Source organism: Mus pahari, chromosome 20, assembly GCF_900095145.1.
Source record: "Mus pahari chromosome 20, PAHARI_EIJ_v1.1, whole genome shotgun sequence".
Taxonomy (NCBI): domain Eukaryota; kingdom Metazoa; phylum Chordata; class Mammalia; order Rodentia; family Muridae; genus Mus; species Mus pahari.
In genome coordinates, this window is record NC_034609.1 from 46,658,038 (window position 1) to 46,685,683 (window position 27,646).

The 27,646-nt window shown below is 52.0% G+C and overlaps 3 protein-coding genes across 4 annotated transcripts in view; 2 read left to right on the forward strand and 1 right to left on the reverse strand.

Annotated features, from left to right (window-relative positions):
* LOC110337376 (AFG3-like protein 1) overlaps nucleotides 1–11,374 on the forward strand; it is a 28,548-nt gene extending 17,174 nt beyond the window's left edge. The window contains exons 11-17 of the mRNA XM_021220250.2: nucleotides 327–434; nucleotides 1,308–1,433; nucleotides 6,385–6,495; nucleotides 7,734–7,849; nucleotides 8,912–9,112; nucleotides 9,190–9,384; nucleotides 9,523–11,374. Of these exons, the coding sequence (XP_021075909.1) occupies nucleotides 327–434; nucleotides 1,308–1,433; nucleotides 6,385–6,495; nucleotides 7,734–7,849; nucleotides 8,912–9,112; nucleotides 9,190–9,384; nucleotides 9,523–9,741 (1,076 nt within the window). The 3' untranslated portion in view covers nucleotides 9,742–11,374. The remainder of the gene's footprint in view (nucleotides 1–326; nucleotides 435–1,307; nucleotides 1,434–6,384; nucleotides 6,496–7,733; nucleotides 7,850–8,911; nucleotides 9,113–9,189; nucleotides 9,385–9,522) is intronic.
* An 821-nt stretch (nucleotides 11,375–12,195) lies between these two features.
* On the reverse strand, nucleotides 12,196–22,925 carry Dbndd1 (dysbindin domain containing 1). 2 transcript variants are annotated; one of them, XM_021220635.2, is made up of 4 exons: nucleotides 22,706–22,925; nucleotides 17,501–17,653; nucleotides 16,772–16,912; nucleotides 12,196–14,260 (listed from the first exon to the last, which is right to left on the reverse strand). In XM_021220635.2, exons 1-4 carry the CDS (start codon nucleotides 22,923–22,925, stop codon nucleotides 14,103–14,105), a joined length of 672 nt encoding a protein of 223 aa, XP_021076294.1. In that variant the 3' UTR covers nucleotides 12,196–14,102. The 2 variants fall into 2 exon arrangements, with proteins under 2 accessions (XP_021076294.1, XP_029388206.1); XM_029532346.1 differs by lacking the exons at nucleotides 12,196–14,260; nucleotides 16,772–16,912 and adding an exon at nucleotides 17,014–17,097.
* Nucleotides 22,926–26,363: 3,438 nt separating this feature from the next.
* The window catches only part of Gas8 (growth arrest specific 8), a 19,672-nt gene continuing 18,389 nt past the window's right edge, over nucleotides 26,364–27,646 (forward strand). Inside the window, exon 1 of the mRNA XM_021220391.1 lies at nucleotides 26,364–26,481. Within this exon, the coding sequence (XP_021076050.1) occupies nucleotides 26,479–26,481 (3 nt within the window). The 5' untranslated portion in view covers nucleotides 26,364–26,478. The remainder of the gene's footprint in view (nucleotides 26,482–27,646) is intronic.

Sequence of the window (27,646 nt, forward strand, 5' to 3'; positions counted from 1 at the left end):
CACGCTGGGCATTGTCCCAGCTTCTGAGTTTGGAAAAGCTTCCACTGGATCTTTGGTAGATTTGTCTTCATTTTGGCTTTAGGGTTGTGTTGAGGTCCGTAAGCCCTCCCTGGGTTTGGTATTTTGCCAGAGAGTCACAGAATCATTGTACTCAGGTGTGATCCAACAAAAGGCCACACAGCAAGAGTAGTCAAAGGGCAAGGCACAGGGAGTGGCTCGTTGAGAGCAGTTGCAGCGTCCAGAACAAGCGGCGGTGGTGATGGTTTGGAATGGCCATGCAGGCTCGTTTTGTCTGGGCATCATTAACCAGCCTCCCTTCTGTTTAGGGTTCAACTCTTCCACTAATGTGGTAGTGTTAGCCGGCACCAATCGCCCTGATATCCTTGACCCAGCCCTGACACGGCCTGGCCGGTTCGACCGTCAGATCTACATTGGTGAGTGCATATGTGTCCTGGGTGTGGCACTCAGTCCCTGAAGTTAAGGTCTTGAGGAACTCATTTTCTATGCTGGGTCCTGTGTGACATTTTGGGAATGATAGTTGTGGTTTGGCCTCTCTAGATGTCCTTGTAGTGAATACAGGTAAGAGTGGTGCAGGGCGTTTCTGTTGTCCGGATTTTATTTTCACTTAGGTTTATAAAACCTTGATACTTTAGTTATCAAGGATTCATCCCTTCTCCTTCTCCCCGAAGGTCAAGGATATTAACCTTCCCTTAGCATTTCCCAAGTGGAGCACATTGATCTTGTGTGGACATTACCTGTGCTCAGGACAGTCTCTGTTGGGTCACGTGGCCTTGGGCAATGGATTTAATATTAAAAGGTGGATGTTTGTTTGCATTTGTTAGAGTGTGTGACTCTGTGTGTGTATATGAGTGTATATGAGACTGAGTGTGAGTGCATGTGTAGCAGTGTGAGTGTGTGTGTAACAGTGAGTGTATATTGTGTGTGTGAGCGTGAGAAAGTGATTTTGAGTCAGAGTATGTTTGAGTGAGTATGTGTTGTGTGAGAGTGTGTGTGAGACAGTGTATATGTAAGAGTGTGTGTCACGGGTATGTCTTTTACTGGTGATTGACCCCAGTCCATGCTAACTCTACCAGTGAGCTACATACCTAGTTCAGGAAGGCATTTTGATGGCAGCATTGTGCAGTACAAGTACACTTAGGACTTTTGGCCATTTCTAACCTGGCTGCAGTCACATGTTGAAGGCAGGAGCTCTGCTACTGTTCTTGAAGGTTTGTGAAGTAGTTGTGGGGAAACCCATCCCAGAAGCTCTGAGAAAATAATTTTGTACATCTCATTTCCTTTATTAGGTCCCCCTGATATCAAAGGCAGGTCCTCTATTTTCAAGGTCCACTTGCGTCCCCTCAAGTTGGACGGGAGCCTCAGCAAGGACGCTCTTTCGAGGAAGCTGGCCGCTCTCACTCCGGGCTTCACTGGTGAGTGTGTGGCCGAATGCTAGTTTAGCAGGGCTGTTTTGCATTCAGCCGGTGCATTCGGTCCTGGTAAGTGCTCACCCTGGTCTGTAGAACTTTGACCCTCTAGAGACGTTTCAGAGGCTTCGTTTCTTCTTAGCCTAATGCCAGTTGGTACCCATCTGAGTTTGTGGATTTCTAGTTAGACTTAAGTCTTTTCTACAGAGGTGGAAAATAACATCTAAGGGAGATGCACTGAAGAGATGCGTTACGTTGCACTGTGGTCTTGGCTTGACCCCCATCTGGAGTGCTCTTCTGGCTTGTCTTTTCCTCTCAAAACTTAGTCTCTGCCACTAGGGCTCTTGTTTCCCTACCAGAGTAGTTTGGACCTCCAAACTGGGTGGGAAGCTATCCAAGGGGTTTCCCGTCCTGTCTGCCTCTCTAGAGCGGCTCTCTGAAATCCTGATGCCTCATGATTCCTGTGGCCAGGCCTTTGCAGGTCTTCTGACCCACAGGTCTCTCCTTCTGCCATGTGGGTCATTAGGAGCGGCATCCCTCTGGCTCCCTATGGCATCCTGCTCAGCACTGGGCCAGGCACACCCACACAGCACACGTTTGTCTGTGACATAGTAGTGAGAAGTTCTTGCCAGGCTGACGTGAAGGGCCTTCTTGGTATTCTGTCTAGAGTATCCTTCCTGGCCCATTTCTTGCTCCTTGTAGAGCTCAAGTGTCCACTTGCGTGCCCAGCTAAGAAACAAGAGTAAGGAACCCCGACTTCAGGTTTCCTTGCTGAGCTTCTAAGGATCTTCAGCTTGTAGAACTAAGCAAGGAAAATGAACAGTGTTCCTTTCACCACAGGTAGGACTTAGAACTTCCCCATAACTCCCTCCGACCTGTCCCACGTAGGCTTCAGGATGCCGCTTCAGCAGAGTACATGTCTGGGCAGGAGAGATGGCTCAGTGGCTAAGATCGTTTACTGACTCATTTCTTCAGTGCATCTCAAAGGGCTAGAGTGTAGCTGCTAACATCCATGGTGGGTGGATCACAGCCCCTGTAACTCTTTTTGTTGTTGTTGTTTTGTTGTTTTTTGTTTTTTTCGAGACAGGGTTTCTCTGTGTGGTCCTGGCTGTCCTGGAACTTACTCTGTAGACCAGGCTGGCCTCAAACTCAGAGATCCGCCTGCCTCTGCCTCCCAAGTGCTGGGATTAAAGGCGTGCGCCACCACGCCCGGCTTAGCACCTGTAACTCTTGCTCCAGTGCTGTGCTCCTCTGGACACCACAGTTACCTACACACACACACACACACACACACACACACACACACTAAAATAAATCTTCAAAACAAAAACAAAGCACCTCTCCTCCCTGACACTCACTGTGCTCGAGGGGGCAGCACATAACCTCTGAGGGCAGAGCTGTGTCGTGGTTTGTGACAGCATGAGCCGTGTAGCAAGCATCCCACATTAAAGGAATTGTCGTACACCATCAGAGAAGTCACCGCTCCTGTGACCTCCACTGGTTCTTCCTGTCGAAGGCTGCTTCTCCCTTTGTATGATTTTGGATCGACCCCTGAAGAGGCGATAACAGCAATTTTTTTTTCTCGGATGTTTCCCTAGAAAAGAGCTTAAAATTCTTCTCTTTCAAAAAATTTCTCTCTACATACTTTTTGTCCTGCAATATATCAAGAAAAATAAAAGGTACTAAAAATTTAGGATGATGATTAACAGAAACCTTAGCACCTTCCCCAATACAACATTAAGCATAATAAGAGTTTGTTTGATCTGAGACAGGGTTTCTCTGTGTAGCCCTGCCTGTCCTAGAACTCACTCTAGACCAGGCTGGCCTTGAACTCATAAGAGATCCACCTGCCTCACCTTCCCATGTGCCAACACTGCCCAGTTTGCAATGTTTAAAATGGTCAGGTGAAAGGGCTCATGGATCCCAGTGACCCAGAGTGGAGAGAGAAGCAACTCCCTTCATTAGAGCCAATCAACCATGGACTGAGGTTTCTGAAAGCAGTAAGCCAAAATAAACACTTCTTTTTTACCACCAGTATTTTGTTACAAAACCAAGAAACTGTCTAGCATACTGTGTTTAATTCTAGTTTTAGATATGGAGATGGTGATAATCTATCTGCCTGAATGACCGAGCCAACCATTTAGCCCTTATCCTTTGATCACCACAGTGCGCCCACATGCATACACAGTACATAAATAAACATAATTTTAAAAGTTCTTAAAATTAAGTATCTAAATATTCTCAAAGATCTAAAAGAAAATATGGACAAAGAACTAAAGGAAATCAGGAAAACCATTCCAATAAACAGAGTTGATGTATAGACGGATCCAGTATAAGTATGGAGCTGAGCCAGGCAAGGTGGTGCACGCCTTTAATCCCCGCACTTGGGAGGCAGAGGCAAGCAGGTATCTGAGTTTGAGACCAGCCTGGTGTACAAAATGAGTTCCAGAATAGCCAGGGCTCCACAGAGAAACCCTGTTTCAAAAAACTGAAGAAATAACCAAATAAGTAAATAATTCTGGAGGTGAGAATTACTCTAAGTAGGCAGTGGGATTTGCTGGAAGGACAGAGCAGGAGGGTTGGGCAGGGATAGGGTCCAACCAAATGTTCAAGGCTGCGGAACAGAAAGAAGAAAACGGGGACTATGAAGAGCCTCGGCCTGTGGCGGCCCAGCACCACCTGTTAGACTTGTGGAAGGACAGGACAGAAAATAAACGCAGAGGAATGTTTAAAGATGTGACAACACAAAACTTCCCAAACTGGATAAAAGACATGCGTACATATGTCCAAGAAACTCAGTGACCTCAAATGCAGCAATAAACTCAGGCCCAGAGAGAGACTTGAGAGGCAAGGGTGAAACCCGAAAGGAACCAGAGACTCCAGCTTCCGAGTGACACAGGGTCCTCAGTGATGAACTCCTGGCTTTTGTTTAGAAATGAGAGTCTAGAAGCAGTGCTGAGAAAACCGTGACTGCCAGAGTGGATTTACAGATTTTCTGTAGATCTGCCCTGTATGAAATGCAGGCAGCTCTCCTGGCCATAAGGAGCAACACATTTGCAAAGGTCCCTGCATAGGTGCGTTTTTTTATTTTTTTATCTTTTTTTTTTAAGATTTGTTTATTTATGTGAGTACGTTATAGTTCTCTTCAGACACACCAGAAGAGGGCGTCAGATCCCATTACAGATGGTTGTGAGCCACCATGTGGTTGCTGGGAATTGAACTCAGGACCTCTGGAAGAGCAGTCAAGTGTTCTTAACCACTGAGCCATCTCTCCAGCCCTATTTTTTATCTTTTATCTTACGGTTTATAACTTTTTCCTATAATATTTTTTTAAGTTACAGAAAACCAATTATAGGTCTGTATTAGGGAGCACAGGCTGTAAAGGTACTCCTTTGGATCCCTACAAGGGGGGGGGGGGTAAGAAGAGCAGAGTGTGTTCTTCTGAAAGCCAGAAATGAAAGACTGGTACTGAATTTTTTTTTTTTTTTTTTTTTTTGANACAGGGTTTCTCTGTATAACCCTGGCTGTCCTGGAACTCACTCTGTAGACCAGGCTGGCCTCGAACTCAGAAATCCGCCTGCCTCTGCCTCCCGAGTGCTGGGATTAAAGGCGTGCGCCATGGTACTGAGCTTTAAAATTAAACGTGGACTAGCTGCAAGGGCCCCCTCGTGACCAGGTGAAATCATAAAGTTGAAGGACTCACGCTTTGCACAGAGGCACTGTTGTTGTTGTTTACGGAGCCAGGTATAGTGAGGTGGGAGGGGTGCCTGGGGGCCCATGCTGAGGCCTCCCTTCCCCATGAGGGACCAGCCACAGGATGGGTAGAGTGTAGAGTAGGGTTTATTTAGGGCATGGGGAGGGGATTTGAGAAGGGAGTAGAGTCAGAGAGAGACAAGGAGAGGAGAGACCATGAATGCATAGTGAGAGGGGGAGGGGAGAGGGAGAGGGAGAAACAATTCAGAGAGAGAAGGGGCCGAGAGAGTAAGAGCAAGAGGGGGCAAACAGCCCTTTTTGTAGTAAGTCAGGCCTACCTGGCTATTGCCAGGTAACTAGGAATGCTAACGTTCCTGTTTTGGTGTAATTAAAAAAGGAAACACTGTGCTAGAGAGGTGGCTCAGTAGTTAAGAGCACTGGCTGCTCTTCCAGAGGTCCTGAGTTCAATTCCCAGCAACCACATGGTGGCTCATGGCCATCTGTAATGGGATCTTGGTGCCCTCTTCTGGCATACAGGCATATATGTAGGTAGTACATTGTACATAATAAATAAATAATACATCTTTTTTAAAAAGGAAACACTAGAAGGAGGAAGAAGATCATCATGATCTTCTGCTGACCTTGGGGCAGCGCGTCCCTGCGAACCTAAGAAAGTGTGCNCAGCCTTCTGCTGACCTTGGGGCAGCGCGTCCCTGCGAACCTAAGAAAGTGTGCGTGGGGAATCGGTCCAGCCTTCTGCTGACCTTGGGGCAGCGTTGTCCCTGCCGACCTAAGAAAGTGTGCATGGGGAATTGGTCCAGCCTTAGGAGAGCTGGCTGTTTCCTTGCTGCCCCGAGTCTGTGGGACTGTCTTTAGGTAGAAGGAGCAGGCCCAGCAGGAGCGTCGGTGTCTGTGAGAGTAGATTGAGCATCTGTGGGTTGCTTCTCTGGAACCGTCCTGGTGTCTCCCAGGCGATTGTAGATTCTTTCCTGTTGATAATACTATCTATCACATTGGCAAGTTTACTAAAAATTAATGCAGCATATGCCTTTATGATGCATGAATTATTTCTCAATAGAGTCGTGAAGCTAACCAGAAACATTGGCAACATTAATAGTGACCAGTGAAGCAGTTTCTATCTCCTATGTGTGTCTTCTACTGTGCTTAAACCTGGGTTCTACTTGAGATTTTCCTTTATTAAAGTTGATCTCGGTGGAACGCCTGCAGCCAGAAACACTGACTTGACTTTCTTCCCCTGACTCAGGTGCTGACATTTCCAACGTGTGCAATGAAGCAGCGCTGATTGCTGCCCGCCACCTCAGCCCTTCTGTCCAGGAGCGGCACTTTGAGCAAGCCATAGAGAGGGTCATTGGAGGTGAGCCTGGGAAGGGACAGGCGATTTTGGATAGCCCAGCATCATTTCAGCGTACAGAAAACAGTACGGTTTTCTGAACCTAACGTCAGAACCAGGGCTCTCCCACCACTCTCCGCCCCTCTGGTGTGTGCAGGCCCTGGAAAGCCAGACCTGGGATTGGGTATAGAAGGCAGGGACCATCTCCGTGGGGGAAGGGGGAGCAGAGCTTGGGTAAGTGATGGTTCCGAGGAAAAGCCTATGCCAAGCAGGGGCCATCCCAGGATGCATGGTGTTTGAGCTTTCTCTGGACAGCAGTTAAAGGAGTGAATGTTAGTGTGTTTTCTTCATGGGCTTTTCTGTCCCCAGCCAGCCAGCACGCTGGCCACCTGCGTAGCTCAGACAGTACCCTGGAGTAGCTCCCCAGCCATGCGAGCCATGCGGGCAGGGACTGCTGCGGCTGGGCTGGTGTGGTTCCTGGAGAGGGGTCAGGCAGATGCAGTATAGAGCCAGCCTTCCCTGAGTGGAAAGCTGAAGCCTGGCCAGGTTGGCAGCCATGTTTGAGCTTCGTCTCCGAGGCTTTGTGTTGGTTTTGAAGAGTAATAGTTTGGAGGCCATGCAGTCTTGAGGGCTGCTCCAGTGGCTCGTGGGAGCTCATCAGTCAGCCCTCACGGCGATGCTTATCTGCAGTGCCTGGCTGCTGCGTCTTGACACGTAACAGAAAGTGATCCTGGGATTTGGCCTTGTAAGTTGGTTGGCTGAGAGTGGCTTGCTTTAAACATTTTGTTTTTAAATTTATTTTTATTTTTCTATGTGTGTGGATATTTTTTTGCCTATATGTATGCCTGTGTACAACATGTGTGTAGTACCCATAGAGGGGGTGGGATCCCTTTGGAACTGGAGTTACACATGCTTGTGAGGTGACATGTGGGTGCTGGAAACGAAACCCTTGACTTCCTGAAGAGCAGCCAGTGCTTCTCACCTGCTGAGCCGTCTGTCTGGCCCGGAGTGGCTTTCTAAAGCAGGATGCGTCAGGTTTGGGTACAGTGAGTGAACGGAGTGGCCTCCAGTTCTGGGAGATGGCTTTCACTCCCGAGTAGAGAGTAGAGTGGAGCTGGTGCCGAGGGAAGCCTGTCTGACACAGGAGAGGTTCCTGCCTAGGCCTGGGACTGGGCTCTGGCAGGCAGTCCAGCAGGGTGTCTAGGGGGTTTGGGAGTGGACGTCCTGCCCTTGTTTCTCACTCCTTGGAATGTGGTTTGTAGGCCTTGAGAAGAAGACCCAGGTCCTACAACCCAGTGAAAAGACAACTGTAGCCTACCACGAGGCTGGGCATGCAGTGGTGGGCTGGTTCTTGGAGCATGCAGACCCTCTGCTGAAGGTCAGTTGCTCAAGCTGTGTTTATCAGCTGATGGCCTTGGCAGCCTCTGGGCCCAAGTACTGTCTCCAGCTTTCTAGGTGTCAGCCCACATGGGTACAGCACACTCACGGATAGGGTTCTACAGCTCTTCTACTCTGTGTGTGTGTGTGTGTGTGTGTGTGTGTGTGCCTGCCTGCCTGCCTGTGTGTACACACATATGATCGTCAGAGGTGGGAGCCAGTTTTCTCCTCCTGTATGGGTCCTGGGCATCAAACTGGTCATATGGCTTAGTGGTCAGAGCCTTTACTGTCTGCACTGTCCTCCAGCATCCCCTTAGTTTTCACACAGTATGTGGGTCTGTAATTTGTCAGACTCCTTTTGGGGCAGGGAGGCAGAGCAGGAGGTACTGGCTCTAGGTGAGACTTAGCTTAAGCATTAAACTTTGGATCTGACTTTTGTGCAAGTAATTGTGCATTCAAGTCCTGAAGAGCCTGTTCTACAGTCAGACTCTGAGTTTAGTCTGTTCGGGTAGACGCACTCCTTAGGCAACTCCATTGGTCTATAGTGGGCTGAAGCTCTTAGCCTGCCGTCCTAAGTTGTAAGGGGACCATAGCCACTTCAGGGCCTAGTGGAGTTTGAGGCTCACAAAGTGTAGGCTTTGAATTTTTTTAAAGATTAATTTTAGTTTTTGTTTGTTTTTGTTTTTTAAGATTTATGTGTATGCGTATGAGTGTTTTTGCCTGAATGTTTGTTCTCAGCACAAGAGGGTTAGATGGCCTAGAACTCAGGAAATGGAGTTACAGGTGTTTATGAGCCATTATGTGGGGGGTGGGAACTGAACCCAGGTCCATCTGTCTCTCCTGCTCTTTATTGTTGTGTGTGGGTGTGTCTGGGTGTAGGTTTGCTCACATAAAGGCAGACCTCACAGTCTGCAGGGGGGCCTCTGATTTGGGGCTGGAGTTACAGACGGTTGTAAGCCGCCCAATGTGAGTTCTGGGAACTCAACTTGGGGTTTTTTTCCAAGAGCAGTACATGCTCCCGATCACTGACCCGTTTCTCCAGCTCCACGTTCTTATTTTTCAGGTATCCATTATTCCTCGGGGCAAGGGGCTTGGCTATGCCCAGTACCTTCCCCGTGAGCAGTACCTCTACACAAGGGAGCAGCTCTTCGACCGCATGTGTATGATGCTGGGGGGTAGGGTAGCTGAGCAGCTGTTCTTTGGTCAGATCACCACAGGGGCTCAGGACGACCTGAGGAAGGTCACCCAGAGTGCCTATGCCCAGGTAAGGAGAAGTGTCCTACTGTGTGGCCCTGGGTGTTGCCTTGGACAAGACTTACCCTGGGCTCCTACGTTCTTCAGATTGTGCAGTTTGGAATGAGTGAGAAGCTGGGCCAGGTATCCTTTGACCTCCCCAGACAAGGTGAAACCATGGTGGAGAAGCCGTACAGTGAGGCCACTGCCCAGCTCATTGATGAAGAGGTCCGGTGCCTCGTCAGGTCTGCCTATAATCGGACCCTGGAGCTGCTCACACAGTGCCGGGAGCAGGTGGAGAAGGTGAGTGGGGCACAGGTTGGGGAGTGGACCATGCTGATCTCCGTGGACCCACTTAGCTTAGGTTCTGTCCTGGATCAGGACCACTAAGTGCATCCTGGTCCTGGGCACAGCAGCCTGACGGGTGGCCATCCTTTTCAGGTTGGCAGGCGTCTCCTGGAGAAAGAAGTGCTGGAGAAAGCCGACATGATAGAGCTCTTGGGCCCACGGCCCTTTGCAGAGAAGTCCACCTATGAGGAATTTGTAGAGGGCACCGGCAGCCTAGAGGAGGACACATCCCTTCCTGAGGGGCTGAAAGACTGGAATCAGGGGCGGGAGGAAGGAGGCACTGAGCGGGGCTTGCAGGAGAGCCCTGCATAGCCTGTGGCCACCGGTGGTGGCTTGTGATCACTGGTGACTGGGAGCTGCTCAGCAGAGCAGCTGTCAGAGAACCTGAAAGACTAATTAAAACAGGTGACAACTGCGAACAGACGTCTCAGATAAGGCCATTCAAAATCCACAGAAAAGCAGCTAGACTCCAGCATCCAGCCAAGGAGATAGCTGAGGGAGCACAGGTGTGGCCCGCGACCTGGGTCGGCCAGTTCAGACAGAAGAGGGGTTTTGACTCTGGCTTCTCTGAAGCCCTGAGTGATGTCTTTTTGGAGGGACTCCAGGTGTGGGGCCATGAGGATCTACACTGTTTTCAGATCAAGTGAGCCTCTTATAGCTTGCCTCTGAGGTAACTGCTCATGGGCTGAGCCCTGACTCAGCACAGATAAAGGTTGGTAAAGAAGAAAACGTAAGCCAGTTAATGAAGGAAGGCGAAGTCCGTGAGTTGCTCAGTCCTTAGCAGGGAAAGCCAACACACCAGTAGATGTGCAGGGGAGGACAGGGAATGTGGCTACCCCCCCATGGCAGCATCAGAAATTCTGTTTGTCAGTCAGACCTGGCATCTAGCCTTTGGGTCTGTCTGACTGCTTCACTGGTGGAGTGTCAAATTTAATTCCGTCTCACAGCAGTCCTTCCTTTCTCCAGCATCCCCCCCCTCTCTTTTTGACCCACAGAGGATTGTTTTGGTTGAGCCCCCTGGCTCTGGCGCATATATACCAGCCGTCTTGTTACAGGCCAGCTCTTGGGTAAAGGGAGGGCTTTGGAAGGCCAAGCCTCCATGGCCTGAAAGAGGCATCTCTTTCCTGTGGACCCGGGTGTGGCGAGGCCGTGTGGCGAGGCCCGCTCTGAGAGCGGGGTGCTTGGAGTGGAGCTTTGGGTTCCAGGGGTGCTCTTGTGGGCAGGCCTCGGGTGGGGTCACAGATCTCAGGGCTGCATCGTCCGCTGCAGTAGCCTGCGTCAGGGCTGCTCGTGGCCCTGGGGAGGAATCCATTTGCTCACTTGACTTTTTAAAAGTGTTTGTGTGTGCATGTGATAGTATGTCTTCCTCAGTTGCTTTCTATCTCTACTGTTTTCCATTTATTTCGTTGTGTTTCTATCTGCACACGCATGTCCACAAACACACACGCACCATGGTGCATATGCGTAGGGCAGAGGACAACCTCTGGGGTCATTCTCCCCACTGTGTGGGTTCTTGAGATCATCAGGCTTGGCCGGTGCCTCCACCCACTGAACCATGTTGCCACCCAGTCTACCCTGTTTTTTAGATGGAGCCTCGTATTGAATCTGGCTATGTTTGCAGGCCAGCAAGCCCCAGGGATCTTCCTGTCTCTGCCTGCCCAGTGCTGGGATTGCAGGCTTATCTTTATCCCTGTTATGTGAATGGCGGGGGCTGTAGTAGATGCTCATGCTTTGCGCAGGCACTCTACCGACTCTCCTGCCTTTTAGCTGATGCCATAGCTTCCCAGGTGCCTGGCCAGGAGGGTGGAGGCCTGCCCTCTGCCTCCTAAACCTTTGTCCTTCCCTTTGGGGCCCGGCTAAGGACCAGATTGGGGGGACTGGGTGGACTGGCTGGATGTAAAGACTATACTGGGTGTGCATGGCCTCGCACAGTCTCTAAACTCATGCTCGTCTCCGAGGTGTCATCAGGACACAGATACTTTCAACTTTCACTGTAAAGTGTATATTATTGAATTTTTTAAAAAAAATTATTCCTAATTTTATGTGTGAGTTTTGCCTGTATGTATGTTTGTATGTATGTGCAGCACATGCATGCAGTACCTATAGAGCCCAGAAAAGGGTGTCAGATCCTCTAGAACTGGAGTTAACAGTTGTGAGCCACCATGTGGGTGCTGGGTATTAAACCTGGGTCCTCTGGAGGAACAATCAGCGCTCTTGCCTGTTGAGCCATCGCTTCAGCCCAACTGAATTTTAAACTCATATCATGGTGTTGACCAAATTATTCACTGAACTACTTAGGGTCCTGGGGGTCTTGTGTTAGGTTCCCTCTGAGTTGGGTTGATCCCTCGGCTCCCAGAAGGCCTGTGACATTGTAGACTCTGTGGTAGGGACTCCAGGATCAGCACTGACACAGTGTTGTGGTTGCTGCCTTGGTGTTTCTATGTGACCGGCCAGTGGTTGGGTAGGGTGGGTGGCTGGGTTGGGTGAGTGGCTGGGTTGGGTGGGTGGCTGGGTTGGCCCTGTCTCCCCTGGGCTTCTCCTGAGGCAGGTCAAGAGCCTCTGGAGGCAGTGGGGGTGGTGGGGACAGGCACAGTGTATGCCTTTAGCAGACTGAATACTATCAGCCCCAGTCACTGCCCGTCAGACCACACCCTTTGAGCAGACCTGGGGGCAGGGCTCCTGTGCCCCCCACCCCATTGGCTCAGTGTTCTCAGGTTGTTTGCTACCCACACCTCCACCTTTGATCCAGGTGCCCCCCATCCCCAACACACTCACATACTTTCTTTCACAAGTGCTGGTTAAAGAGCTGTAACATCCTCCTTCTTGCTCTCCTCACCAATGGAATCTCTCTCGTCTATTTTACATGACTCATGGGTGTGTCGCAGCATTTCTAGACAGCAGATCTGGGAACCCCTTGCTGCCGCTGTCCCCCCTGCTGTGCTAACCTGAGAGTGCTGGAGGTCAGCAAGAGCAGTAAAGGTGGCCCTGGTCTCTGCCACCTCCCTCTAAGAAAAGGGACAGATGTAGGGGTGCTTAGAATTTTCCAGAAAGCACACCATTCCCATGAAATACACACGGTAGACCTGGCTGCCCCGAGCCTCCGGAAGGTAGTCAGGCCTGGCTGGTTTCTATGTTCACCTCATTTCAGTGGTAAAGTAGCAAGGTTTGGGCTTCCCTGTGGCTTCTGGGCAGAGCGCTCCTTCGACTCCGACCACCTCTGCTGACTGGAAGACTTGGCAGGATTTTCTTAGTGATTCTTTGTGTTGTATTAACTTAGGGGCTAGAAATCCAGGGCACTTGTCCCCAAAATGCAACCCAAATAAGCATAGCCTGGGATCGCACAGCAGAGCTCCCGTGGCACTTTGATGCCATCTAGAGGGACCAGAGGTCCAAAGATGACGGGCATACTTTAATCCCACTCTGTAACTGTGCCCTGTGGAAGCTGCAGCAGGAAGGGTGGATGGTGAGGGTAAGACTCCGACAGGCTGGAGTGTGGCCAAGGCTACACAGCTACCTGGAGATGAAAAGGCAGCTGCTGGGTTGTATCCTCTGGAAGCCAGGGTTGGTTTTCATTTCGGGAGACAGGCAGAAATAACCCACATTTGGGGGTCAGCAGTGCAGAGGCAGGGGTGCTCTGGAGAGGAGCCTCCTGGATGTAGCTCCCGCCCCCGGCAGAAGCCCAGGGCATTTTCTCCCCGGTAGCATTCACTGCAAATGAAAATCAAACGCCTTGTCCTCTTTAGAAGATGGTGGGCAGCGGGCAGGTCAGCCTGGGGACAAAAAGTAAACCTTTATTTCAAAACAGTCTTTGATTCGTGGTCAGAGCAGCCAGTGTGTTTGTCTTTGTGCACATGAAAGGAACGTTGAGAGTCTAAACTGAGTGCCTAGCATCTCACAGCACAGTGGGTGGCTAGGTTGTTCCTGTCACCCCTCAGCTGCTCCCATAGATCCACAGTGTGCCCCTTTGACAGGTACAGGACTGGGGAGGTGGCACTCTGTCCTTCCGAGCAACCTGGGAGTCGTCACTGAGGTTGGATGTTCTGAACTAAGGAAGACATGGGGCAGCTTTTGAACTGTCACGCCCACGGAACAGGCAGAGCGGGCCTGGGGCGGAGACTGCAAACAGTGATGCCAACTGAGGGCAGAGGAAGGGTGTAAAATTTTAAGTCAAGGTGGAAATCTTAGGAAAGTAACACCCACCACTGCCACTTGGCTGGACAGCAGAGCCAGCCCTTGACCTACCACCAAATCTACTCTGGGCTTTCGAGCTCACCGATGTCAGAGATAAACCCTACGGATTCCTTGGCAGCTCTCGTGGGCTTGGGTCCCTTACTTTGAACCTATTTGGAATCTCAAGAGACAGAAAGCCTTGTCTGAGAGACAGGTTTGACAAGACCCAGGTCGCTGCTGTCAGTCCCTTCTCTCATGCCGAGGCAGAGACTCTGTTCAGTGTCATCCCTGATGCAGTGTTCAGGAACCAGCCGGACTGAAGGCCACCGGGCTGTGCTTGTGCTAGAGCATCCAGGGGCCTAAGCCTGGCACCCGGACTTTGACACGGTGTCAGGGGTGATGGCTGGAGTTGGCAGAGTGCCTCTTGTGCCAGTGCTGTCCCACGGTGCCATTATGGTAGTCCGGCCCAGTCCTTCAGCAACAGCGGAGCAGGAGGAGACCGGCTAATCTTCCTTGGGCTCCTCCACAGTGAGGAATGTGTCCACAATTGTCCCTTGCCGCTCTGGGTCACCGGGGGGCTGTTTCTCACGGTTCTGCTCCGCCCTTGTTTTCGTCCAGGATGGTGAGCGTAGGCAGCTGGCCCGAGATAGTGGGTGCAGACCTGGTGAAGACACAGAAAGGTACAGTCAAGAATTCAGTAAGATGGGGGACTGAGGCTCCACACTGTGGCTTTGCCAGTCTCGGCTGTGTGGTTTCTGGGTGCACACAGGCCTGAGTGTCTGCCCCACACTGAAGAGTTTGTAGGATGTGCAGGGGCTCTTGATGCCCCAGGGGACACTGGGCTTTTTTTTTTTTCCCCCTCTCATAGTTTTTGAGACAGGGTCTTCCTGTACAGCTTTGGCTGGCCTTAAAATCAGAGATCCACCTGCCTCTGCTTCCCGAATGCACCACTATGTCTGGCTCAAGTCTCGAGACTGTCCTACCCCCCGTATTGATAGGCCACTGCCAAATCCCTGACTTCCTAAGTAGCTTGATATATCTTGTGGCCCTGTAAGCCTGACAGTCTGTCCCATCATGAGACTTCAGCTCCTGTCCAGGGTGCAGACTGTATGGAGGTAGGATAACAGTTAGGCTAGAGTTGGGCTCCCACTCTGCCTGCCTAGCCACAGATGTCACAGGCCATCTCCTGACTCAGCATACACATGTAGGCTCGAGGGGAAGGCAGAGCTAACAGGGGGTGCCACCAGATAAGGTTAGACTCCGTTCTGCAGGAGCGCTGGGACGGGAACCCACAAGAGGGAGCCGGGGTCCACCTTCATGCTGCCGTCTTGTCTCAGAGCCCACAGCTCCCTGGATACACGGAGGCCACTCCACCAACACCCAGAAGCATGTGGGCTGGCAGAGTCCTCACTAGGGCTGGTGGTGCCTTTCATAAGAATGTTGATTTCCTATATTTCCTAGCAATCGGGAGGCAGAAGCAGGCAGATCTGAATTTCAGGCCAGCCTGGTCAACAAAGTGAGTTTCAGGCCAGCCCGACTACATGGTAAGATCATGTCTCAGAAGATCCTCGGGCCCTTGGCATACAGTCTAAGCCCTAATATGGGTCATGTGTGCCTGACCTGACTTGGGGGTGGGAGAAGCTGTGGCTGGTGGGTGGGGCTTAGCTCCTTTGCTTTTCCTACTCCGAAGCACAAAGTGGGTCTGAAGGTCAGTCACTGATGGCTTTTGAAATGTTGCAAGGCCAGGTGTGGTGACTTTAATCCCAGAACTTGGGGGTGGGGGGTAGAGGCAGTTGGAACTCCAAGTTTGAGGCCACTTTGGTCTGTAAAGAAAAGTCAACCAGGGGCTACTGAGAATTTTTTTTTAAGGTTTTTTTTTTTTTTTGGTTTTTCGAGACAGGGTTTCTCTGTATAGCCTTGGCTGTCCTGGAACTCACTTTGTAGACCAGGCTGGCCTCGAACTCAGAGCCTCTGCCTCCCGAGTGCTGGGATTAAAGGCGTGCGCCACCACCGCCCGGCTTAAGGTTTTTTTAAAAGAGAGAATTTCACTGTGTAGCCTTGGCTGTCCTGAAACTCACTTGATAGTACAGGTTGGCCTTGAACTCAAAATTCTGCCTCTGCTTCCTAAGTGCTGGGATCAAACATGTGCACAACCAACATTCAATGACACCAGAGTTTCTTTGTAGTTCTGGTTGTCCTAGAGCTCACTCTGTAGATCAGGCTGGCCTTAAACTTGGAGACCTGCCTGCTTCTGCCTCTTAAGTGCTGGGATTAAAGGTATGTGTCACTGCTACCTGGCTGAGACCATGTCTTTAAAAACAAAACAAACAATAAAAAATCCGAGAGTTCCAGGACAGTCAGAGCTACACAGAGAAACCCTGTCTCAAAAGCAAAAAAAAACAAAAACAAAAACAAACCACTGAGCCAGGCATGTTAGTGTAAGCTTTTATTCCCAACACCCAGGAGGCAGAGGCAGGTAGGTCTCTTGAGTTTGAGGCCAGCCTGGTCTATAGAGTGAGTTCAAGGACAGCCAGGGCTACAAAGAAACCCTATTTCTAAAAGCAAAAACAAGCCAGGCAGTGGTGGCGCATGCCTTTAATCCCAGCACTTGGGGAGGCAGAGGCAGGTGGATTTCTGAGTTCAAGGCCAGCCTGGTCTACAAAGTGAGGTCCAGGACAACCAGGGCTACATAGAGAAACCCTGTTTTGGGAAGAAAAAACAAAACAAAATGGAAGGACTGAAGGATTTGTAGCAAGCCCTATGCTCTGGCCAGAGGGATTACAACATACCCTGCTGGCCTGGGGCTCAGGAGAGGATGGAAGGGTGGTAAGGCTGGGGTCTCACCCACATACCCCGTAGCACCTCTTACTTTCCTGAGGAGAAGCCACTCAAGTGATGAGAGGCCCAGGTTGGTGAATGCCCCCCACCTCGTGCTTATAGCTTAACATAAAGTCCACACTTAGTAAGCTGTATTTTCAAGGAACAATAGTTGGCTTCCTGTGGTTCATCTGTAGCAGTCGAGGGGAGGGAGATAGGGGCACAGCAATGCAGAGTATAAGCAAGGACAAGTACTATACACAGTTGGGTAAAAAAGCTGTCTAATTAGGCCCCAGGACATCCCCAGAGCACCCCCTTTATGCCCTTTTTCCCTCAAGCCAGCGTGCAGCCTCACCTGCTGGGGACTCAGTGGCAAGGTTTTCGTCATCGGAGTCCGCAAAGACCTCGGCCAACTCCTGGTCAGACATGTCGGTCAGCTCAGTAAGGTCCAGGAGATCGAAGTGGACCTCCAGAGAGGAGACGCTGCTCAGAGGCTCTAGGGGTTCCAGGAGACACAGGCACCTCTCAGGCCCACTTGAAGCTACCAAGAGCCTTAGGGACCTCTTTGCACAGAACCCATGGGTGACCTGGCTCTTTGGGTATTCGTGTGTGCTTTCATACATATGTGCGTGCATGCAGGCCAGAGGCCGATGGGGGTCTTTACTCACTTCTCTGCTGTACCTGTTGAGACAGGGACTCGTATTTAACCAGTTTGTCTAGACTAGCTGGCTGATCAGGAAGCCCGAAGGATCCTCATTTCTGTCTCCTTGTTTCAGGGCTTACATAAAAGCACATACTGCCATGCTGGGCTGGGGATCTGAACTGGGGACCTTAAGCTTGCAGAGCAAGCAGTTTACCCATTGAGCCATTCCCAGAACCAGCCCTTCCTGTAATGCCAGTACTGGACAAGACCAGGCAGACCCAGAGCTCCAATGGCTCTGCACACTCCAGACCGGAGAGCTTTCTCAGTTCCTCCATTCTGCAGATTGGACAACCGCATGCACAGTTGCCCTTCACGGGGCAGGGTTGCCGCCTCTCACACTCAGGCTGCCGGATGGACAGACGGATGGTCAGTGATACTTACGCCTCCTCTCCGTGACCTGCAGGAGCCCTGGTGCTGGTATTGGGATGCCAACCACCTCCTCCTCCTCTGCCACAGGTGTATGGCACGTGTCCCCCGTCTCATGAACTGGAACACTCAGGGCAGCCTGTGGTACCTTGACGTCCTTAACGATCTCTGTAACCAAGATACAGTGTCACCTCCACACTCATGGGACCCCCACATCCCTCCGGGGTGGGGCTGTGTGGCGAGTAGGGAGGGACACGAGGCCCTGGCCATGACGAGGGGGTTCTGTTTCATGGCCATATGGAAGCAGAGATACGTAGCTGCTTCCTTTTAGGCTGTCCTCCCTGGGTGGCCAGGCAAAGGTGTCTGCCAGCGGACGGAGGGAGGGACAGACACCACTCAGCACTGCAGCTCCAAGGTGTTCTTGGTCTGGGAACTCGACATCAGGTTTGCCAGCGTCAGGCTCCGCTGTCCCCCACACCACAGCTTGTCTAGTTATGTTTATCAGTCACTCATGGGTTCCTGCCTTTCTTCTGGGCACTGACTGACTTATCTAAAGCCGGTGGTTTGAGTTCAAACGGAAAAGAAGTGGAGCAGGAAGCGGCAGCCTTGCTGTCCACCACACCCGAACGCCTGTGCACCCGCACACCCACACACCCACCCCGCGCACCCACACACCCGCCCCAACTGTGGTTTGCTGAAGGTTCTTTTCAAAAGGAGAATTGCTTGTCTCTTATTTAACAGCTTTCTCTTGGAGAGCATTTGTCCCTCTGGAATCTGCGGGGGTGAAGACTGCTTGGTTCCACACTAGCACTTTCCAGTGCCTGGAGCCATCACCCAGTGGGCTGCTGGAGCCATCACCCAGTGGGCTGCTGGACACACCTATCTCCATACATGATCCTGGCAGCTTCTCCCATGGGATAGTTTAGATCTCTTAGCAGGTACCCATCCTCTCCCTTCCCATCCCATCCCTTCTCCCAGCAGCCTCCTCGCCATTCCCCACACCCCACCAGAGATCCCAATATTAGGTGTGCCCCGCTGTTCCTGTCCCCTGACTTATCATCTTCCCAGAGGAGAGAGCACCACATTCCTGTCTCCCTGCCCTTTTCCCAGTGAGCTCTTCCCAGACTCTCCAACTTCCCTCTCCGGTTTCTAGGTCCTTCACGGTGTGTCTTACCCCACCTGGAGTCACTCAGGGTGGACCCAGGTGGATGACATCCCTGTGTGATCCGTGCTGAGATGCACAAGTGTCCCGTGGATTATTTTTGGCAGCCCTGGGTGATGAACACTGAACACACTAAGGGCAGCTGCTGCCCTGAGCGAGGATTGAGCTGAGGCAGCCACAGCCCAGGCCCTGGCCGTCGACAGCTGCACGTCAGGCTAGACTGCCTTTCCTAATGAGAGGTGTTGGCAGCAGATGTGGGGCTGGGGCATCCGTGAACACTCCAGCCTTCCCCATCAGATGCAAAGGGCAGAGGGGGGGGTGTGGATCTCAGATGGGGCCAGGAGCTCAGGAGAGGGGGATGGGTAGCAGGCTGCAGTAGAGTTGTGTGCAGGATGAGTGGGCCTTCTCTGAACTCCAGCGTCCATCTGCATGAGGGCGAGCCAGGCGGAAGGGAGGAAACGCTGGTACTGTTCCCACTTTCCTACATTTTCTGGGGTTTCTTGTGCTGAGATGGGGGACCCCATCTAGGACCTTGGCTAAATAGCAAGTATGGCCCCTATCTTGTACCCCTTGCTAGAGCTCTTGGGGCTACTCTTCAGCTCCTGGGCTAGCCAAGACAATGGTGGCCTTATCACATCTTTTCATATTTTGTCCATGAGGCCTTGGAGTCAGTGAGATGTGGTACCTCTGTATAGGTGGCTGGGGTTCCAACCAAGCATACCCAGGAGCATCGCACACACTTGGCAAGTGCTCTCTGTGGGTTTTAAAGCACCCTCGTGTATCTAGTTTTGGTTCTTCTCCATCTTGCTCTGGACTTAGTCCTGTTTTTATTCTGCAAATCCTGGTGCTTTGTCCTTAACCAGATATGTGGGGGAGGAGAATGAAGACAGGATTGTCACCATCAAGAACATTCTTGTGGTACATGCCCATCCTCCCCAAACTAGAGAGGTAGAGGCAGGGCTTGGTGAGACTTGAGGCTGGTGCACGGGTCACATGTCCAGTCCCAGCAGTTGGGAAGTGGTGGTGGGCGGACCATGAGGTTTGAAGCCAGAAGTTTAAATCTGCCAAGACAGAGGAAGCCTCTGACCCTCATCCATCCCTCTCTCTCTCCCCCCCTTCTCTCTCTCTCCCCCACACCATGTGTGTGTAGGAAAGACCCCCCCCATCTCTGTGTATATGAAAGAATGACCCCGAGGCCCCACAGTTAATAAGTGGCTGTGCTAAGAATCATCTGGTCAGTTTGCCCTCTTGGCAAGCTATTGTAGGAAGAAAGAACAGATCCTCCAGCAAGATCTGTAGCCCATCCCAGTTAAGCCAAGGCACCGTGGTAGGCAGGCTAGGGCACAGCAAAGCAGGCAGACTGAGCTGAATGGGCTCAGGTCGGCAGTCACCCTGGACATGGTAGAGGGAAGTGGTGTCTGGAGCCTGGAGAGGGCTCCACAGTGACCCTTGGCTCTGGTCCCGTACACAGCCTCCATGGGCGGGGGGGGGGGCTGCTGTTGCTGCTGCCTTAGCCTGTGGATGGAGATTAGGAGTGCCGACATCCTGGCCTGCCAGGCTTCCTAAGGACTGACTGGTCACACAAGCTTTGCTGATGTCCCAGTTCTCGCACATTTGTGACTTGGAAACTAGGCCTCGATCTCATGTTTCTTGCTGTGCTCCCAAGGCCGGGCCACTTTCTACACCACTGAACAAGAGAACAATTAATGACATGACTATGTAAACAGAGTGGCCGCCAGCGGGGCACAACGGTCACAGAGGTAAGGGTCACCTGAGCCCATTTCCCCAGCATCTCTCCCCCTGAATCTATACCATCAGTGCAGTCTTTAAGGATGCTGAAACCCCATGCGTACTCTCAGTGCAGGGCCACAGCCCTCTGTTTCTCTAGACTCTGGGAACATCCTCCCCCCTTAGAGATGAGGAGGGGGCAGAGACTTGGTGCCCAAAGGCATCAGGTGGGCTCTCGAGGAGGGCAGCTTTTACACTCTCACGCACATGCCTCAGCTCCATGATCTCATGCTTTAAAGAAATTATTACCTGGGGAATGATGGGGCATGCCTTTAATCCCAGAGCTCAAGAGGTGAGAGCAGATAGGCCTCCCAACTCCAGGCCAGCCAGGGCTACCTAATGACACTTTTCCCATCCCCTAAATTATTTAGGTTCAAAAACTGTATATTAGGCTTGGCATGATGGTACACACACCTTTAGAGTCAGGAGGTGGGGGCAAGCCTGATCTACATAGCAAGCAAGATCCAGGGTAGCCAGGGCTACGTAGACGTAATGCTACTCGATAAAGACTGTACTTTGGGGAGAGCGTTTCTTCAGTGGCTGCTGATGGATAACAGGTCTAGATTTAATGCGGAGGACTAGCGGGAGGCTGGCAAGGTCTGCATGAGCGAGCCCCGCTGCGGGTCTGGGGGATGGTACACAGAACTCCATCCTCCTGGGCTCTGCTTTTTTTGTGTTACACATGCTCCAAAACAAAGTTACTGTTACAGTCACCCTTAGGGAGCCCCACCAAGCACAGCCCACTAGCTCAGGATGCAGACAAGAAAACATGCCAAAGGCACCAAGAGAGAATTCCCTCGTGGCGTTTGCCGCCCGACATGCAGGCACACAGTACCAGCTCATGATAGGTACTTGGGATTTGCTCACTGAGCTGCCGGGCGTCTGAGACGCCCACCCCTACCCCCAGCCAGTAACGTATACATCAGAAACAGCTCACTGTCTCTGTTTAAGCTTGTGGGCTTGTTCTTTCTTCCCCCACAGAAAGAAAACCCTCTGCCCTGTACAAGGGGGGCTGCCTGTATCGACAACCATGCTAATGGAGGCTCAGGGGCACAGGCAAGTTTCCAACCTCGCACAGCTCAAAGAATAACCCTGAAAAAAATAACAAGCCAAGTCCTTGCTCCCCACACCATCTACCTTCTGGTACCCACGGAGCTGGTTCTGGGAAGACCCAAGGTCTGGGGACTGTCAATAGCAAGAACGCTGGTCTCCCATACAAACAAAACAAAGCACAACCGATCCCACTGGCTGGAAAGTGGCGCTTAGGCGGGGAAGGGTTTTCAAGCAGGACACTGCTCCCCGCTTGTAGACATAGGAGACGCTTGGGGACAGCTCCCAGGGGGCAACCCTTTGGACTTCAGAAGAAGCCGTCGTGTGGCTGGGCTGCAGGTGGAATGGCAAGCTGGCCAAATCCTCAGACACTTGGTGGTTCCTTGAGATGGGATCTTCAGGAAATCTTAGAGGTGCTGGGTATGGCTAAGCAAGTGATGGATTGTTCAGATTACATCCAAGTTCCCACAGCGATGGATCCCTGAAAAGCTTTCTGGAAAGCTGAGACGCGGGGTGGGTGATTTTTAAGTTTTCTCTCTATTATCAGCCACCCGCCTGTGGGCACGCTCCAAGGAGGGCAGACCTGCGGTAAGCTCTTAACCTCAAGGGTCTTCAGCTGCTGGGAGAGGCTGAGGAGGGAGCATACCATTCACACCTTCCCTTCCAAATATATGGCAGCTGGGCAGCTCGGACGCCGCTGCCCTGCAGCACCAAGAGCTCGGGTGCATGCGCCATGACCTCACCAAAACCCCAGCTCAGCCGGGAGCCCCAGACCCCCTTCCACCTCTTGTCATTCCTCCTGGTATCGCCGCTGGGGCGAACAAAGCCTACGCGTGAACAAGCGGGTAGCATCGCCCCAACGGATCGCCTCTCCAGACCCCTAACTACGGTCCCTACGCGCCCCTCCCCCGCTCCCAGGCTCGGCTGGCAGGGGGCTCAAGACGCAACCCCTGGTCACCGCCTTGGAGGGCAGTCCGCAAGGCTTCCTGAGACTGGAGCTCGCAAAGCAGGGAAAGAGACGCAGTCTTGTGTTTGCCGAGCCGGGTACCCGCACGTTTCCAAGGATCTGGCCCGGCCCCCTCCTCCGCCCCTAGCTCTGAGTCGAACGGGCGGGCTCAAAAGGCATCAGCGGGTCTCCAGGCCCCGGGAGTAGCTGGCTAGTGGGCAGAGGGAGGGGCTGCGGTTTGCTGCTGGGTTCTGGGGACCGGGGTCGGACTCACCTCCCAGACCAGCGCCCTCGGGAGACTCCATGCGGCCAATGGGGTCCGCGAGGGGTGTGGGCAGCGGCGGCGACAGCCCGGGTGCCCCAACTGCTCTGGTGACTACTGGGTCCGGGCTTCGGGCACAGCGCATCGGGGCAGCAGCTAAGGGGCCGCGGCGGCGGGGAGGAGCCCGCGGGGCGGGGCGCGCAGCTGCTTCTGGCGCCGCTCCCCTCCCCATCTCCAGCAGCCAGCAGCACAGGTGCAGCCCCGCCCTGCTCCTCGCGCGCCCCCTGCCGACCCGGCCAACAACAACCCCCACCCCCACACCCCCACCCTTCTGCAGGGACATAGCCCTTTGAGGACCTCCGACTTCAGCTAGCTTCCCTGGCTCCTGCGCACTGAGCTGCGCTGGCTGCGGTCCATTCATCCGTTACAACCACGGGCTTTTGTGGGGCGCCAGCTACGTGAGGAGCCTGGCAGAAGAGTTAGGAGAGGAGGTGCCACAAGAAGGGCCAAAGCGGCCCCAGAACCCTCAACTGATAAGCCTGCAAATTGTGGACCTGATTAATGCTATTGAATCCATATTGAGAGTACAAGTCCGGGCGGGGTGGGGGTGGCGGTGACCTAGTAAAAAGGAAGCCTTGGATGTATTGATAACCCTCAACTGGAGTCTCATCTCCAAACGCCAGCCCTGCATCAGACCTGTCTGCATGGCACAGCGTGCCAGATAGTTTTATGTCGACTTAACACAGCTGAAGTCATCTGAGAGGCGGGAACCCCAATTAAGAAAACGCCTCCATAATGTTCAGCTGTAAGGCATTTTCTTAATTATTGATGTGGGAGGGCCAGGCCACTGTGGGTGGTACTGTTCCTGAGCTGGTGGTCCTGGGTTCTATAAGAAAGCAGGCTAAGGCCAGGCCCTGGTGCCACAGGCCTTTAATTATCCCAGCACTCCAGAGGCAGAAGCAGGTGGCTCTTTGAAAACAGCTTGAGTAAATCCTGAGGAGGAAGCCAGTAAGTAGCTCCGCCATGGCCTCTGCGGCAGTTCCTGCTTCCAGGTTCCTGCCCTGCTTTGTCTTCCGGTCCTGATTTCCTCTGCTGATGAACAGCAGTGTGGAAGTGTAAGCTGAGTATGTATTTCTCCCCAAGTTGTTTTGGTCGTGGTGTTTCCTCACAGACATTGTAACCCTAACTAAGACACAGTATCTCTTTACTTCTTCTAGAGCTCTAAAGATGCCAGGCCCAGAGACAGACAGAAAGTGACTTTTTCCAGGTTGCACATTCAGGGCTAGAAGTCAGAAGGCCCAATCTAAAATCCTTTTACACTTTTACAAAAAGAAAAACAAAAACAACAAAGGAAATTAACAGAGAAGATGAGCTATTCATAACTGAACAGGCTGAGGGGAGTTTGAGCTGATGGAATAAGTTGGTACTGCTTTGGGCGGAATGGATGGCTAGGATAGTAGCCAAAACGCTTCATTCAGTCAGTCAAGTAGGGTCTGAGTCAAAGCTCTGGCTTTCTGCCCAGCTCTAGTGGACACAAGGTAGCCTGTGGACTCTAAGCTCGAGAGCCGATTTCAGAAAACTAGTTCTCCTTTAGTTTACAAAACAAGGGAACATATCAACCTACTGGTTAAAGCCCTCTGAAACCCCACCAGGCCTGGCTGAGCCAGTGCTCATTCCTTGGTCATTCCTTTCCTCCCTGGGACAAAACTAGGGCATAAGGTTAGCTTGGGGATGGGGGGGGGGGCCTGGAGAGATGGCTCAGCGGTTAAGAGCACTGCTCTTCCAGAGGTCCTGAGTTAAAAATCCCAGCAACCACATGGTGGCTCACAACCATCCCTAATGAGATCTGATGCCTTCTTCTGGGGCGTCTGAAGACAGCAACAGTGTACTTACAATAAATAAATAAATCTAAAAAAAAAAAAAAAGCATAGGCCACTATTAGGTACTTGGAACAGCAGCAGGCTGTGCTTTCCAAAATCGTTAAAATGTCATGGAGGCAATCATGGTGCTACACACCTGTCCCAATGCTTCACAGGTAGAGGCAGGAGGATCAGGTGTTCAAGATCATCTACTATTTAATGCTCTGGCTTTGAGGTCAGCCTTGGCTACATGGACTCTGCCTCAACAAACAAGCCCCAAAGCATTTCTTTTCGAAGCATTTCTTCCAGAACTGTGCCATCAGGACCTTTTCTCTGCAGTGCTGTTTGAGGCTGTGACTGCACTGGCTGGTAGAGGTTGGGAGATGTGCGACCATGCAACTTCCAAGGCTAGGTCCTTAGAAAAGAAATCCAGCTTTCTTGGAAGGCTCCCGTGAGAACCAGGCTACCCGGTGCCCACCTGTATGTTGTGGCCGACAATCTGAGCGCTCGGCCGACAGCATCCGACAGCATCCGACCGTGTTCGGGTGCTCCCAGGTGCTGCTTTTGAGTTTTCCAGGAAGAGCGTGACAAGCGGGGCTCACCTTAAAGTTCACTGACAGCAGACAGCGTGGCAGCCATGTGGGACTTTTGTTAAGGTTTACTGCCAAAAAAGCTGCTGTTAGAACGCTCACGAGGATTCGATGCTGTTCTTCCAGTGGGCCATTCTGGGAGGGGGGACACTGGGGACACTGGGGAGTTGTGTTAGCAAACAGGAGTGTCTCATTGATAGGATCCTCAGATCCTCTGAGCAAGCTCATCGGGCTAGCAATGCCTGCATCCACTTATGGGTGTGGAGTCTTCAGGGAAGCATGACCTGCTGCCCCTTCTGTTTCTGAAATACTCTGTTTCTGAACACCCTGTCCTCCTAGACCACTTCGGTGTTTCTTTTTCTTACCCTGATGTGCATACACTGCAGCTGTTCATGTGGTTGCTGGGAATTGAATTTTTAGGACCTCCGCTCCGATCAATTCAGTCCCTGCTTGCTCCAGCCCAAAGATTGATTTATTCCACTGTAGCTGACTTCAGACACATCAGAAGAGGGGGTCAGATCTCGTTACGGGTGGTTGTGAGCCACCATGTGGTTGCTGGGATTTGAACTCAGGACCTTCGGAAGAGCAGTCAGTGCTCTTACCCGCTGAGCCATCTCTCCAGCTTTTTTGTTTGTTTGTTTTGGTTTCTTTCAAGACAGGGTTCCTCTGTATAGCCCTGGCTGTCCTGGAACTCACTTTGTAGACCAGGTTGGGTGTGTGCCATCACTGCCCGGCTGAGACAAGGTTTTTGGTATGTAGCCCAGGCTAGCTTCCAACGCATGCACTCTTCCTCTCCGCTTCCCCAGTGATCGCAGGCAAAGCACCCTCGGCGTTTTTCTTTCTGGAAGCCCAGCTTTGCACGTTCAGTCTCATCAGAGCAGCACGTGGAAGGAATTTTCACAAGCAGGGCAAGGTGGAGGAGCGGCAGGAGCGGGCTCTTAGCTCACATTTGAATCCAATTTGGGAACTGAGCTTGGGAGGCAGATTAATCATTCAGACTTTCTCTTTACCGTTCCTCCTTGTGAGCGCCCGCCATGTAGACTCTGGAGAACCCGAGGAACCACAATCGGTCTCTTCTGTAGCCCAAGTTGTAGTGGGAGAGAGACCAGCAATACACTGAGGGCAACACTAGCTCTTCTGGCGCGTTGTTAGGGACGCACTCCCGGTTGCCCAGGTCCCTTAGGGCAGGGTGGGGGCGGGGGAAGGAGACCTGAAGGATAGTCTCGCGAGGATTTGAGAGCCAGCGCGGGATCTAGTCGGAGTTGCCAGGAGACCGCGCAGCCTCCTCTGACCAGCGCCCATCCCGGATTAGTGGAAGTGCTGGACTGCTGGCACCATGGTGAGTCCGGCCGGTGCTCGGGGTGTCCAGTGCACGGAGAACCTGGGAGGCTTTGGTGCAGAAACGCGGATAGGGTCGGGTCCCCGGGACTGGGAGGCCTGGGGCGAGCGGCCTGCAGTTTTGGATTACTAGAACGGAGAACTGGGCGCCGTTCTTCCGTGTGGTCCCGGTTGGGGAGGCTGGGATCTGTATTCGGTTCTCTGGGATGATCATCACACTGGCCATGGCGACTGAGAGCCCGGTGTGCAGGGCGTCCAGAAATCAGAAGCTGAGTCGGTCAGGTCCTTGCGACCAGTTCTTCGGGGTCACTTAAGTGTTCACAGGGTGCAGAGTCCGGCCCAGGAGAAACCCCGAGAACTCTGAGGTGGAAATCCTAGCGCGTACCACGTGACTGGAGGTCACCCTACCAAGGGCCGAGTGTCATGGGGTGACCAGGGATACACACCTTGGGTATCTCAGGCGCCCTGCCTCCTTTATTTTCCTTACTTAATGCCCCACCCCCAGGAGATAGATGCTGTCAGTAGTGCAGTGTCTTGGCAGATGTGCCAGGGCATGGGTCATTAGCTGGTGGGGTGGCATCTCCCTGTAGGAGCGCCTGCCTGGAACCATGGCCGATATTAACTGCTGCTGAATCTTCCCTCCAAGCCTTTATGGCCTTGTCAAGGCTGCTAGAATAAAGCAGGCCCTGTGAGCAGTGTCTGCTGGGAACATCTGCAGACAGACACAGTGTGCGCTGTGTGCACTGTGTGCTCATGACCAGAGTTCACTGATGTGGGTTCATAATGGCAGATACGAGTTAGGAAACCTCAGATTCTGTCATTGCTGTGTGGTCTCTCCAAAAGGCTGATTCTCGGTACTTACTGATGAGGGTCTCCTGTGTGTCTGTGGTGGCTATGAAGTGTGGTGGTCAGTGTACTTTTTAAAGCCCAGTTAAGTTTATCTTTTTGTCATTTAGGTCTCCACACTACCTCAAATGCTGCCTTTCCCTATATTTCTTCTCTCAACACCCCTACCCTACCCTCCAAATCAGTTTTTCTTTTTCTTTTTTTCTTCTTTTTTTTTTTTTTTTTTTTGGTTTTTTCGAGACAGGGTTTCTCTGTGTAGCCTTGGCTGTCCTAGAACTCACTCTGTAGACCAGGCTGGCCTCGAACTCAGAAATCCGCCT

What these genes read in the sequence shown, in the direction of transcription:
- Dbndd1 (XM_021220635.2), bottom strand. Translation starts at nt 22,925, where the DNA reads ATGGGGAGGGGAGCGGCGCCAGAAGCAGCTGCGCGCCCCGCCCCGCGG. An exon ending in GCAGGTCACGGAGAGGAGGC is followed by an intron (nt 16,913 to 17,500) that starts GTAAGTATCACT and finishes TGGAACCCCTAG; the next exon opens with AGCCTCTGAGCAGCGTCTCC. An exon ending in TGCCACTGAGTCCCCAGCAG is followed by an intron (nt 14,261 to 16,771) that starts GTGAGGCTGCAC and finishes TGTCTTCACCAG; the next exon opens with GTCTGCACCCACTATCTCGG.